The sequence below is a fragment of the Gymnoscopelus braueri genome (assembly GCF_963280865.1).
Source record: "Gymnoscopelus braueri genome assembly, chromosome: 21".
Classification (NCBI taxonomy): Eukaryota; Metazoa; Chordata; class Actinopteri; order Myctophiformes; family Myctophidae; genus Gymnoscopelus; species Gymnoscopelus braueri.
This window is the reverse complement of record NC_137623.1, coordinates 30,367,997-30,383,277: the sequence shown is the minus strand read 5'-3', so window position 1 is coordinate 30,383,277 and position 15,281 is coordinate 30,367,997. Positions and strand designations below refer to the sequence as shown.

The 15,281-nt window shown below is 38.4% G+C and overlaps 1 protein-coding gene across 2 annotated transcripts in view; it reads right to left on the bottom strand.

Moving 5' to 3' along the window:
* Positions 1-15,281, bottom strand: part of rsu1 (Ras suppressor protein 1) — a 62,456-nt gene that overhangs the window by 45,541 nt on the left and 1,634 nt on the right. Inside the window, exons 1-3 of one of the 2 annotated variants that reach the window (XM_080418366.1) lie at positions 6,448-6,591; positions 5,126-5,237; positions 3,135-3,185 (exon numbers count right to left, since the gene is read on the bottom strand). In XM_080418366.1, the coding sequence (XP_080274492.1) occupies positions 3,135-3,185; positions 5,126-5,234 (160 nt within the window). In that variant the 5' untranslated portion in view covers positions 5,235-5,237; positions 6,448-6,591. Of the gene's footprint in view, positions 1-3,134; positions 3,186-5,125; positions 5,238-6,447; positions 6,592-15,281 lie in introns of those variants that run through there. The other variant, XM_080418365.1, reaches the window with a different exon arrangement.

Below are 15,281 nucleotides of genomic sequence, written 5' to 3'. Positions count from 1 at the left end.
TCACGTGACCTTGTATGTCGGTAGAGTAGACCAAGAGGGTCCTCTGTACAATATGGTCTATTGATTTCCATATGGGCTACTCTATCTGGCTATCTGTGTATATGACCTGACCGGGGTCACCAGTTGACAGCGAGTACATGCCTGTCTGTATAAAAGAAATGTGTATGCAACACACTAAGGACAGGAAAGAAAAGTGACCGTGTATACATACTGTACATATGTAACACACTAAGAACATAGGACGTGTGCAAGTGTGCTTGCTTGCATGTGTGCATGTGTCTGTGCCAGATCGAGCTAAGAGCAAATCCACATGTACCACATGAGGGCACACTGTAGATGGGTTGCACAATTCTGGCAATATTCAAGGTGTAAACTTTCCATGGGAATTAATAGGAATTTATGGGAAATAATGGGAATAATCTTATCCGTACAGTTTAGTTTTAACCAAATAAACGCCATGATAGCTAATATTTCTTGTTTGTGTGCATTTACCCCAAATAAGCTCACTATTACATTTAAATTAGGATTTTCAAAATTCCTAAGCTTAACTTCCCATGGATTTTTTTATTTATTGAATACTTTATTAGTCAGGAATGTAAACAGCACGTGGTACCATCAGACATTAAGGCTAATAGGATAACAGGATGGAATTTTTCTAACCCTATGCAATTCTACAGGTGACAATTTTGTGCTGGCCATGTGTGTTGAGACTTGGCCCATATGGCACTCCCTGGCTGATAAGGGTCTGCTGGATTGATGGTAATGGACCAGAGTGGAGTCATGTTAAAGCAGGGTGGCAGCGAAAAGGAACTCAACCTTTTACTTGTGCAGTGCTCTCTCTCTCTCCCTCCGTTTCTCCATCTCTCGGCCAGACCACCCTCTCTTTTCTCTCCTGTGCAGCTCTAATGAAAGACTTTCCAAATGTCAAAGTAATTCCTGACTACCTCCCAAAGTTCACAAGCCAGCGACGCTACCTCTACCTTCATCACCGCTTCTTTTTTTTCCCCCTTCTTTTTTCCTAAGCATGAGGCATCAGAGCAAGATCAAAGACCCGGCAAGAAAAAGACTGGGAGTTGAGCTAGGATAAACAGGATAAAAAGCTACACCAAGCAGTGTTGCCGGAGTCAAAAAAAGAAAACACGACCAAAATAAGTGACTTGGCTATATGAGCACTTTAGACTTTTATATTCATAACGATGCAACGCGTTATGAGCTTGTAGATCCGGATGCCATGTTCAAAGCAAATCTTGAAAGAAAATGTGAAAACAATTGAAATGTGGTACAATTTAAATACACAAATCATCTTGTATGGGGATCCCTGGCACAATTTTTTTTTCAGGTGGGCATTTTAATTTGGTGGTCCTTGACTTGAAAATGTTTGAGAACCACTGGTTTAAAACAACATTAGGAAACAAGCCCAAATAAGCAACTACATTTTAGAAACAAGCCCAAAAAAACGCAACCACAAAGATTTACACGCTACTTTACAGAAAAACTATCTCAAAGTCAAGTCGATTATAATAAGCAGACATGGCAATACTGACACCAAGCCCCCCGTCATGCATTAAGGCAACTGCCTGAGTAAACAAAGTAGATGTGTGTGTACAGTGTGTATTGGGGTGGCGGGGTTGCATGGGTCAAATCCATACAGACGGTATAATATTTGGGAGCAATAGACAAGGAATGAATGCGCCTGAGGTGCCTGAGGTGCACCCCTGCAGGTGGGGTACACAACACTAATGAGATCATCCCTGTGATCTTTGATCTCGACTGTTAATAGAAAAGGACAGTGAGAAATACAGAGATGGAGATATGAGTGTAATCTCTCCAAAGATCGCCACGTCTCGGCAAATTAGGGAGTATAATGTCATCAAGACAGCAGGTCAAAATTGGAGCCCAAGCACCAAGTATCTTCTCTACTATAATTGAAGCCCGGCCCCAGCCAGCCTGTATGTATGCGGTCTACAAACTCATAGAACAGCAGTTGTCCAATTCTCTTCAAAGTTTCCACAAAAATGGCTCATGGCTCTAGTCTGGCAGGACAACCATTTACTTTTCTACCTTTACATGTGTCTCCACTTCAAAAGATTTGTGAATAACTCAAGCTAAAATACACACAACACCCGGTGCTCATTTGATTACTTCAGTATTGCATCGCTCTTGCTATACCAGGACTGTATATACACGAAAATAACACAGATCTCCCACCCCATGGCTTCGTTCCTAATGTACGGGGTGTGTGTGTGTGTGTGTGTGTGTGTGTGTGTGTGTGTGTGTGTGTGTGTGTGTGTGTGTGTGTGTGTGTGTGTGTGTGTGTGTGTGTCTCTCTCTCTTTGTGTCGCTGTGTCTGACACACACGTCACACACACACAGTCTGACTTGCCGCACGTGAACATTTTGTTCCTTGGTTGCCATAAAAATAGGTTTAGTGAGAACACGCGTGCGCTTATTTGAGTTCGAAGCAAGACACACACACACACACACACACACACACACACACACACACACACACACACACACACACACACACAGGTGAAGTAAAGCGGATTTGGGGAGAGCCCATTCACTTCACCTATGTATATTCAGGGTTCCAATATGTGCAGCCCTGCTGTACTTGATTAGATAGACAATTAAATGTCAGTGTCAAATGTTTTGTCCCAGTCCAGCCTTGCTGAAAGACAGTCAGCCCCTGACAACACTGGCCACCTTACAAATTGCTACAAAACCTCTATATCCACACATTTTGGGGCAAGTAAGAACACCAAATCATGTTTTGTGTGAGTGTGTGTGTGTGTGTGTGTGTGTGTGTGTGTGTGGGTTTCGGGGGAGTGTCTGATAAAACGAATATCAAATATCGAAATATCGGATCAAGCAACTTAAAAACTGTCCAGGGCCGGGTGCACACAAAAGCCAGAGTAGACGTTAAAATGACCCAGGAAGTGTTTTAAAGTGAAATACCCCTTTAATTTACCGGTAAGATATGGTGTCCCAGTCCAAACCTGACTTTGTATTCGATTATGTTTGTCCAGTTGATAGGGCTATGGTGCACCCTACTGGTTGAAAATGGCATTACACAGCTCAAAAATAAAGTATGTCTGTATGTTACAAGAGCAAAATGAGATTAAAAAACTTACTTGTGAGCTTGTTGTGGCTGAGAACCAGCTGAGTGATGTTGGACAATGTAACTGCAAGGGGGAAAAGAAGCAAAGGCCTCTTACACCACGTATACACATATACACATGTATATAAAACACGCCGTAAAGAGTATGCATTTAATCAAGCCCTGTCTTTTTTATGTACTGTATATGTATAACATTCATTTATTATATATTTCCACTCATGGTTGTACTATTTTACTCCACTAACCACTTTACATCTCAAGTTACATTAAAATGTTACAAGTTGCATTTATGAAGATTTGTAAGATGTGAGATGAGACGAGTTTGAAACATTCAGTAAAGAATGAAGACTCAACACAAAGTGCTAAAACAATAGAATCCTGTTTTAAATCTATATGATACAACATATTTCCACAGCACCCTTTAAAGAGCATCTGCCCATTTCAAGTCAGAATCTCACACATTGGCCACCTTAACCAATTAAAACCGGGAAAGCATCTGTGTTATTTTATGAGAGAGAGACAGAGAGACAGAGAGAGAGATACAGTAGAGAGATAAAGTGATAGAGAGATAGAGAGATAAGATATATACAGTATAGCACACTGGTTGGTTATTTAAAAATAGCAGATATACAAGCTCACAGCGTGTCACTTCGTGCTGCGCTGCAAGCTTGTAGATGTAGAAAAATCGTGAAAATGTGTGCAAATCTTTGAATATATATATTTTTTAAAGCAAAAAAATGTCACTCAAATCTTTGCTTCTGGGGTTAATGGAACATTTTTAGATGGGGTCGGCAGCCAAGAACATATCATTTTGAGGGTCCTTGACACGAAAAAGATTGAGAACCACTGATAGAGCAACATATGTTTTTTTTTTCTTCAGAAAACTGTATTTAGAAGACATGTTTAGAATCGGCCTCGCAAAACAGCTTACGAAGGATCGCATCCTCAGCACTGCTATAGACGAATCCACAGGGCGCTGCGGTGTCAAACTCCTGCTGCGGTGTGCATTCTGACACCGCAGTTATGATTGCGCCAGGGGAGCACTCTGTGGTTTCGTCTATAAGAAAGCAGTGGATCGATATACACACTATTTTATTGATAATGGTGTTGAGTATTAATCTGCCACATAAAGTTTCACCCATTTATTTATTCTCTCTGGCTGATATTGTAGTTTATTTGGAGAGTGAGCTGCTGCCTAACTAGTAAAAACCACCAGCTGCATCCACTCATTTATTTGTTATTTCCTTTAATAGTAGAACAAATGTAAGCTACTTTCTATCAATATTATAATGCACACTGAGCTGCACTGTGGATGTGAAAGGGTGCTATGCACAATGAATGTGTGTGTGCGCGCTGCTCCTCCACTACTGGAAATATTTCACCCAAATAGGAGCTATAGCGGGACATGCCAAAGGTGACGTCATCAGCCCTGGTCCAGGTCTGTAAACACTTGTACAACTAACTGCACTGACTTGGCAAAATGACGATGTTATAGCGTCTAGTCTCTATAGCAAGTACAAAACACTTATACTCAGTGGTGTAAAGTAACTAGTACTGTACTTATGTACAATTTTGAGGTATTTTTTACTTTACTGGAGTATTTCCAATTTTCAGTACTTTTACTTCTACTAATCTCAGAGGCAAATTTTTTACTTTTATTCCACTACAATTATTTGAAAACTTTAGTAACTAGTTACTTTGTAGACTTGATTATTATTACAAAACATACATTAACCACTTCAGCCTTAAATACATTTCGGCCATTTGAATAGATTTTATACTTTTGAAAACCTGTGAAATGGGACATTCTGCATAATGAGTACTTTTACTTTTACTTTTGGTACTCTAAAAAGTATATTTTTATGCAAACTTTTTTTTACTCAAGTAAATTTTTAATACCGGACTATTACTTGTAACAGAGTATTTCTACATGGTGGTATTGATACTTTAACTCAAGAAAAAAAATGTGAGTACTTCTTCCACCACTGTTGCTTGTGAACTTACATAGTCCTGGGACGTCCAGCATGTTGGAGATCCCTCTGTCGCACATATCCACCTCGGGGATGTTCTTATCCCGACTCTCCTCCACTATCTTCTTCAACGACTTGGACATTTTCTGTGTGCAATGGAAGAAACAACAAACAAAACGAATAAAGAGAATCCCCGCTGTGCTATCATAGATGTATTTTATCGATTTTAAGATTTGCATATCTACGATTGTCTTGGGCTGAAAGCCCCAGAGCGTCCTGCACTTCACCAGTAAATCCCGCAAATGCAGAATTTAATGTGCTTAACCGGTTGCCCCAAATGTTAACTTGGCATTCGGAGTCTTTGTGCACTGTATTTGTCCGTATTTTTTAATAGATATGCGTTTTAATCCCGTCTGTGGCCGAAAGCCATTCCCCCCCCTAGTTTACTTCCTGTTTACATTGAGTGTAATACCGGCTTTCACCAGATGCGCCCCGTCACCACTGCCCATTGAGGAATACACTTATCTATTGAAAAACATGGACTAATACACACAAAGACTCCGAATGCCGAGTTAACATTTGGGGCAACGGGGTAAGCACCTTATATTTTGCATTTGTACATGTTCGGAGAAATAAGGGATTTACTGGTGAAAGTGCAGGACATCCTGGGTGGAGGAGGGTGGGTGCAGCCCAAGACTATCGTAGATATAAAAATGTCAAAAACCGATCAAAATACATCTATGATAGTCTTGACCCATGGCTAATCCATGGAAACGCCATGACGACGATGCCACGACCCGTTTCGACACGTTCCTATTTTAAACGCTTCGCTCAAACCGACAGAGAGAGAAGAATGGCAGTGTTGCCAGATGTTGTGAGAAATAAGCAACGAGGTCTAGGAAAACAAGCCCAAAAGAAGCAACTTTTAGGCCACATGAGCACTTTAGACGCGTTATGAGCTTGTAGATCTGCTATTTTCAAAAACTCTTGCAATAAAATATGGAATATGTGGAATATGTTTTTAATCATTCTAGCGACACACAAATGCTCTCTGTCACAAAACATTTATGAAAATATTTGAGAACCACCGGTTTAAATTATAATTAAAACATTAAGGAAACAAGCCTAAAAAAGTAATTACACTTAAGAAACAAGCCCCAAAAAACGCAAACCGCAACTACCAATTTTTCCAAGCAACTTTACAGAAAAAGAAGCCCAAAGTCGCTTACAATAAGCCGACATGGCAACACTGATGGAAGGTTGGAGGAAGTTATCTGGGGTAACGGTTTTTAACGGGGATAGCGGTGTCAAAACGTCGCTTTAACGACAACGCTCCGTCGTGGCGACAGTGCTTACCGTTGTTTTACTGGAATGGAACCAAAGTGTGGTGTTGTTGTTGATGTAAACAAAGACGTTCCTGCTGGTTTATATTTCCTAGACAGAGAGACTAACTACTAGTAGCTACTACCGTGTACACACCCAACCGGAAGTTGATGTGCGAGCTGCCTGGAATTCTCAGCATTCCATAAAAGGGCACTTCCTACTCCAGAATGCAGCCTCACACATTGTCCAGGATTTTGTCCAATCGGGATTCATTTGTAAGAAGGCTAAAGTTGTCCTGTCATGTTAAGAGTTGGCTCCGCAATTACTAGTATCTTGTGTTTTTGTTGTTGATGTTCTTTCATTGTTTTATTTCTAATTGTCTCATATTTTATATATTTCTCAGTACTCAATTTTTTTCTGGAAACTGAACTGAACATCAATACAAGAATTGGATATTCAATTCAATCTTTATTTCAGACTCAGGGTCCATACAACAAAACAGGATGACAATCACACAGAGATACAAATAAATAAAAGCAAGTAAATAAATAAAAAAAACTATAGATAGAGCAGGGGTCCACATCTTTGTGTGATGGGTTATTTTTTGTACATGAACCACTACAAGCTCTTGGTTGTAGAAGGTTTGGTGTAGAGGGAAAAAAGCAGACCAAGTACAGAGCCAAAGGTCAAGTTAGTACTTAGTATTGAGGGTTTAAGTGATTAAATGTCTGAAAATACACATTAACGTGTATCCAACATGCACTGATGATACTAGTGCTGTAAAACAAGTCTATGAATCTATCAATGAAATCTATGAAAAAGTTTAATCTCAGTAATAGAGTTGATAAAGGGTCGTAAATCCTACTCTATGTTAATTAAAACTATTTGTAGTTAAACCGCTGAAAACCCAGTGTAAAAAGGATGAGACGAAATCAAAGACAGACACAGGCCGGTTCTCAAATTAAAAGGTTGACATTGTATTAAGAGAAAGAATCAATCCACGAGGCACCGTACAGCAAAAATATCTCTCTGCCATTACAAAGACAGGCAATAGTATTTATACACAAGTTGGAGTCCGGACATCAGATATGAGGTGGATCCTAACGATTGGTTAAGACCCTCAGACGTCAGATCATATTGGATGAGCTGTCAGGCATCAGGGTGTCATCATAATAAGTTGTTGTTCATCTTATAGTATCCTTGTGTACATCTTATGGTTTCATAAACAAGTTATCCCTTCGATATCATAGGACATGTGGCAGGTTTATCTGTGACAGGGTGACAGCTGACAGAGTAAATTAGTGACAATGTCAGGTCATACAGAGATATAGGTCGTGTACAGAGATACAGGTCATTAGGACATTAGATCACAAAGCGTTGACCAAGACATGTTTTTACTGATTGGAAACCTATGGAGCCGGCCCCAGATAGCTATGGAGCCAGCTACATGGCCTTGGTAGGGAAAGTATAGTAGTTACAGAAAGCATGTTTAAAGTACAGGCCCAAAAAGACATCACTATATTAATTTTGACTGGTTAGATCGATAGTTCTAGATCATATCAATCTGGTCCACAAAACATATATATTTCTAACTCCATCAATCCCAAGTTCTTGTGGGCTAGATTGGTAGATAAGATGACATCGAAAGAAAATGTAATTAATTAAATAATATATAAGGAGACGGATGTTCAGATACATGTAGACTTAAATATCTTTTTAAATTGTATTAAAGGACTATAAGGGCAAAAACAAATGGTTATGTATTCAGATATAAGGGTTCACTTCTTTAAAAAAAACTGTACTGTTTATTAATTTGGAAGCCAAATGGTTATATTTCATGAGTAAATAATCAGCGTTAGTAGGATGAAATCTTACATAGACTTATAGAATAATTAGAATGGTAAGTGGGTTCTATATGCTGTTAAATGAGAAAAATGACATCACCTCATAAGTTCCCAGAATAAGGTATTATAATTATAAACAGATCTGTCAAACCTTTCTTTATTTTATTTTTAAGGCCATCCCTTTGCAGGATGGCAGGATCTGAATTTATTTAACTTTTAACTTTTCCTGAAAATCCCACAATGTATGTACCACCAGGAACTTTAGCCAACATAGTCTTGTTTCCAAGAAGCTTGTTGTTGTTTCAGGTCCCGCCCCCAAGTGTGTATAGGCTCAGTCGAATTTTAGCCCTACTTCTCCTTGAAGCAATACTGTGGGTAGATATTTTAACCCTAAGCAAAATAATTTATGGCGGGAAAAACTCACGTGATGCCTCTTTACTCACACAGACAGACGTATAGGACCTACTTTTCCTCTTTGAGCAGAGGAGAGGCTTCTGTCACTCAATTTAACCAGGAAGATTATTTAATCTGTAAATGAATTAACCACAGAATTACTGTGTGTAGAAAGTGTACATGAAATGTATTTGACAAAACATAAGTAGTTTAAAACAGTTAAGAACTATTTGCAAAATATAATACAACGGTTGTCCATCTGAGTTTTAGACCCTCAGTCTCCCCTGGGGAGGTTTTGTAAACTTCAATGACTCCTGGGGCAAGATCTGAAATGGATGAATGTGACTAAGACTGTAAGTTAGTATTTATCGTTAAATGACTATGATAAAGGACAAAAAACAACATCAAAAAGATATTAAGCAAATCACATTTAAATCCATATTCACATTTAAATCAAATATTCACCAACTCCCTCCTCTTGACACAATATATATTCCATATATATATAGTGTGTCAGAGAATGAATTTGCTGTAAAAAGTTTATAATTAAAATATTTAAAATTAAAATATAACAATGAAAAATAAGGAATAAACATCTTTGTTCTGAAGATTATATTGAAATGAGATAAAAACAGAAAAATAGCTTTTGAAAATTAGCAAATCTACAAGCTCACAAAAAATCTTAAGTTACAATGATAAAATACTTTCAAAACTTTTAAAATAAATAAAAATGACTTTATAATAAACTTAATATTATAGTTAATGTTTCCCAATATTGATATAGAACAAATTGAATCTTATTAGGGTTAATTTAATTGTTTTAAATGGAATTCACTTGAGACTGTAGCTGGTAGGATGACGTTGCCATGGAAACGTTTCTAACGTACCACAAAGCTAACACTTCCTGCTGAAGGAATTATGGGAAATGGAGTCTCAGACCAGAAAGAATGATGGGAAATTGAGTTTTAAGAGACCAGAGTGACCATTTTGGATGGGCGAATGACGCTAACTTAATGATTTGTCACTGACAGATCCTTGGAAATTTTTACTTTGTTCTAACTGACTGGAGAATGAGGGAAAAAAAAACATTCGTTCATTAATACATACAGACATACCGAACATAGATATTTCAGCGACAAACTAATTTTGGAATGAAAAAGATTTTAACCTGTTTGGTTTACTTATTATTTTAAATTATATTCAAAATATTTAAAAGAATTTAAAACTTATTTTTTAAGGCAAACATAATTATACTGATGGTTCAAGGAATTAGAACAGAAGGTTAAGGCAATGGAATATAAAATGTATTGTTTAAGGCATTTAAAACGTATTGTTAAAGCTCAATATATTAAATGGATGGATGATTTAAATCTACAGTGGTCAAAATAAAACAAACCATATAAGACAACAGGCCCCCACCCGTCAAACAAAGCCCTCTCAGTGGAGTATCGGACGAATTGGTAGAACACGTGCAGGCCCCTACCCGTCCCTCTTAGTGGAGTATCGGACGAATTGGTAGAACAGGCCCCTACCCGTCCCTCAATGGAGTATCGGACGTATAATTTGTAGAGGACAAATCCCCTACCCGTCCCTCAATGGAGTAATTTGGACGTATAATTTGTAGAGGACAAATCCCCTACCCATCCCTCAATGGAGTAATTTGGGTTGAATAATTGGTGGATGGAGGGGTTGTATGGTCTTATTAGTTTAATATCTAACCTCTGTCCTTTTTGATTCATGATCTGCAGCTCATGAGTCAGAAACGGAGTTTGGCTAGTATTAGTGACTTTTGGATTGATGTCAAAATAAAGGAAATAATATTAATAAGATAGGCGGACAGTAATAAACTGATATTATATATAGATAGATATTGCTATAAGGGAGTCACGGTAATTGGAAGGAATGGGTTAAAGTTATATTGAGCCCAATGGCCCTCACAAGTTCAGAATGTTCACTTTTTTTCTACCCTCGAGCCACAAATGGCTACGCTCGTTCTACCCTTCTCTTACCTCCTTTCCAAATGAAAAAAATATATATATAGATGGTAATATTTTCATCAATTATAAAATAAATTAAAAAAATGTTTAAAAACTTTCAAAACAAGCCTTCATAATATTATAGTATTAAAGTAGTCTCTGTGAGCCATAGCCTACTTTGTTATGAGAACAGCTCTGAACAAGAGAATGTAAACAGATAAGACACGGGAGAAGTGAGAGGCTGTATTGGATAAGGGATTGAGAGAACCTATGATGAATTTGATTATCTAATATACTTAGTAGTGGGTAAATTGACAATGAGTATTTTAGTGTACTCTGGGAATCTAACGAAATATCTTAAGATGTTTTATTTTTATTTTTTAAACCGACTGAGCAAATTGTACCAGGATTCATATTAATGTGTAAATCTTATTTTATTATTATTATTATTATTATTATTATTATTATTTTATTTTTATTTTAAGTTTCAGAGGAGCACAGGAGGCGTAAGATGTTAAAATGCACCTTACCTCTCATTGTGATCCCCCCTGAAACCCACTGACCTCTGATCCCATACGGTCTTGGGTCACAAAAAAAATCAGTAATTTGTATCTGAATGGATCTCGGCTGCCTTCTTCCGGGGTATGTGATGCTGTGAGGCATAAGAGCAGACATGCATAGGTTTTTACAACAAAATACTATAGGGTGGAATTTTAACATGAAGTCAAAAAATGATGAGTTGATCAAATAAACAAAAGGGTGGGATCTGTTATGCCAGAAAATATTTCCCCGTCGCCATAAGCAGAACCCCCTCTACCAAAACAAAATAAAAAACTAAACACTAACGAGAAAAGAAAAAAAAACATTAGATATATAACTTAAAACCAACCCATCAGAAACTGGACTAATTAATGCCAAATAATCAATTATTATTAATACGCTGGTGCGCTCTGGGTGTCGTGGAGGTACAGGTGCCACAGCAGAGAAGGGGAGGGCATCCAGAGCACTGCAGCGTCATAGGTCATAGGTGGGTGTACAGCCAAGGCCAGGGCCCCAGAACCAGCAGGGAGGATAGACACTAAACACAAACAAAGCAACATTAGTGAACAACAGTGGTATGGGGAGTGCGAGCACATACTGTAACATCAAGGACTAATTCTGTATATATTTGAGTAAAATTTCTGTTAACAATTGAAAGTGGGACCCATATAAATGGGAACAAGACAACAATGTGAGAGATTAATACTAATGAAAACAGGACAACCAATGTGAGAGATTAATACTAAATGGGTTAACAATCTGAATCGTCGTTGGTAAATATAAATGTAACAGGTATCAGATTATTTCATAAATACTATATTGACACGTATATGAACCTCTAATTTCAATTTTATGAAGTGAGTGGGCTAGGGTAGATGATTCCTGTTGCTGGTGGCGAAGGCCCAGCGGTGTAACCCGGGTGTGTTATATTACCTTGATTTGGTTGGCTTGGCACTTGAGTACATTTACTTTGTGACCTTCCACCACTGAACCCCGTGCAGGCGGTTATCTTCCTTGTTTAAATTCCTAAGCAGGACAAAATCTCTAAACAAAGTGCTCACGGAGCAGACTACACAATCCACTGACATGTTCTTGGGTCCAAGTACCAAAAACAAAAATGGTATCGGAGTGGAGTGAAACACCAACGTGAGAAGTGTTTAATAGGCAGCCTGTCCCCATTCACAATTTTTTCCTTTGAAAATAGCAGATCCACAAGCGCGAAGTGCTTGAGATGAAATAGCTTGTGAGCTTGTAGATCGGCAATTTCCAAATGGCTGAGCTGTATGCAGGGCTGATTGGATGAGCTGGTTTAGTGATACAGAGGTTGCCTGGATTTAAAAGTGGCTGTTTTCTAGAAAAATGGAATGAAATCAAAATATTAAAGTTTAAAACTGAAAAATTATTGAATGGTGTATCTGGATTATATTATGATACTATAATAATTCCCCTCTGATTGGCACACACGGAAAATATCTGTGTGTGTCAAGGTTTAAATGATCTAAAAAAAGTAACAGCTCGGCGGGGGGAAAAAAATTTTGGCTCCAGCTGCTGCAGTTTACTCCAAGGTGAATTTGATAAGACCAGGGTGTTGGATGGAGAGAGAGTTTATATGCACAGAACAATGGCACAATGTAACTCACAATGCAAGACAAACAAACAAACAAAACATGTACTCATAGAGTAAATAATAATAATCAATCAAAGCATAAGCTGTCAACGCAGGACCCTATACAGGAGTGTCCGCTTTGGAACCTTATGCTGTAATAAAATAAGATAGTCTGACATCTATCTTGGGAACACGCAATTTCGCTGTGTTCCATATATCAAATATAACTGTGCAGGCCCTCACACGTCCAACAAAGCCCTCTCAAGTTGAGTATTAGGAATGAGTAGGAGGTGAGGGACACGAATCTATTAATATATCATGTATAACCAGCAGCGCTACCGGTGTATACGGCCAGAAGTAAAGGCTAATGGTGTGAACGTATTATACAAACACCTTTGTGCAAGCACCAAGACCTCGCAGCAAAAACCCAGAGGGTGAGCCACGGGGAAATGATGAAACAAATATGTTTGTATAAATAAAGTATGGATCCAGTATATGTATGAACATATACAGAGCGGAGCATACTTTCTTGTGTGCAGCACACCAAAAGCAATCAACAAGCATTAATTAAAACAACAAAAACAACAATACTAATAACTTTAAAAAAATATATATATGTATATATACAAGTACGGCCAAATGAGCCTTGTGTTAAAGTTAATACAATGTCAAAAATATAAGGCATGGAACCGAACCAAAAGGTAACCTGTGTCTTGTAGTCAGCTGGACGGAGAATCCCCACACGTTTGAGGAATGTCTGTGAGCCGCTTGTCTCCAAAAACAATATGTGAAAAAGAGGCTGAATTCTAAGATAGCTGACCGGAAAGAGTCCTCGCGCGAAGAGGAGTCGTCCGGAGCCCCTCAGAGTCGACCGTGAAAAAGAAAGATGGGAGAAAAAAAAATCTAAATTTTTTAAGGCTGATTCTAAACGCACCGTCCGAGAAAAATAATAATAATAATTATGATAATAATGTCGGACAGGCCTTTAACCGTTCGAGGGACCAATTAATAGAGTTGATAAAGGGTCGTAAATCCTACTCTATGTTAATTAAAACTATTTGTAGTTAAACCGCTGAAAACCCAGTGTAAAAAGGATGAGACGAAATCAAAGACAGACACAGGCCGGTTCTCAAATTAAAAGGTTGACATTGTATTAAGAGAAAGAATCAATCCACGAGGCACCGTACAGCAAAAATATCTCTCTGCCATTACAAAGACAGGCAATAGTATTTATACACAAGTTGGAGTCCGGACATCAGATATGAGGTGGATCCTAACGATTGGTTAAGACCCTCAGACGTCAGATCATATTGGATGAGCTGTCAGGCATCAGGGTGTCATCATAATAAGTTGTTGTTCATCTTATAGTATCCTTGTGTACATCTTATGGTTTCATAAACAAGTTATCCCTTCGATATCATAGGACATGTGGCAGGTTTATCTGTGACAGGGTGACAGCTGACAGAGTAAATTAGTGACAATGTCAGGTCATACAGAGATATAGGTCGTGTACAGAGATACAGGTCATTAGGACATTAGATCACAAAGCGTTGACCAAGACATGTTTTTACTGATTGGAAACCTATGGAGCCGGCCCCAGATAGCTATGGAGCCAGCTACATGGCCTTGGTAGGGAAAGTATAGTAGTTACAGAAAGCATGTTTAAAGTACAGGCCCAAAAAGACATCACTATATTAATTTTGACTGGTTAGATCGATAGTTCTAGATCATATCAATCTGGTCCACAAAACATATATATTTCTAACTCCATCACTCAGCTAAGGGGTCCCTGGGCTGAGAAACGTTGGAAGACCCCAGGGATAGAGTAATGCCTATTAGTACATCTATCTATAAATTCCACAAATCTCTATTAGACCAATGCTCGATGTCTGTCGAGCATTGTTGCATTTAATGTGGCTATTCCTCTATATACGAGGTAAGGTCAAATAAATCCTATACGTAGAACCCTAGCTTGGTTGATAGTGGTTGAGTAGCTAATGTGGGTATGACATCAACACCTAAACTGTACACCACACTTTTACCCGTAGTCTTATAAAATGACTAAACCATAATTTACTAACATAGTCTCAGTCTCATCATCTGCAGAGATACTGTATGTGGGAGGCTTGCTCATTAGCCATTACACAGTCAAATCCCATTGTTAATTTCAATATTTACCAAAGCAAAGACGGTCTTTCTTCTCTGCCAGAGGCACTGGCTGATGTCAGCAGCTTCTGAAACTGCATGCCATTTAGACCTGACAAGCCTTGACCACAAACTGGTCCTGGATGTTGGTATAAATCCAAGACGACCTCAAGTCAGTTTTCAGGTTTTGTATTCACGCAGGCTTATTACTCCTTCAAGGTATGTATTTAAGATGATTTTTGCCTTTAAGATGGCTACTGTATGTTGGAGTACAGTACCATGTCAGGCCATAGGCTGGCGGTGAATATCAATGGCGGTACTGTAAGCTGTAAAATATTATCTGCTCAAATATGTCGAACTCTA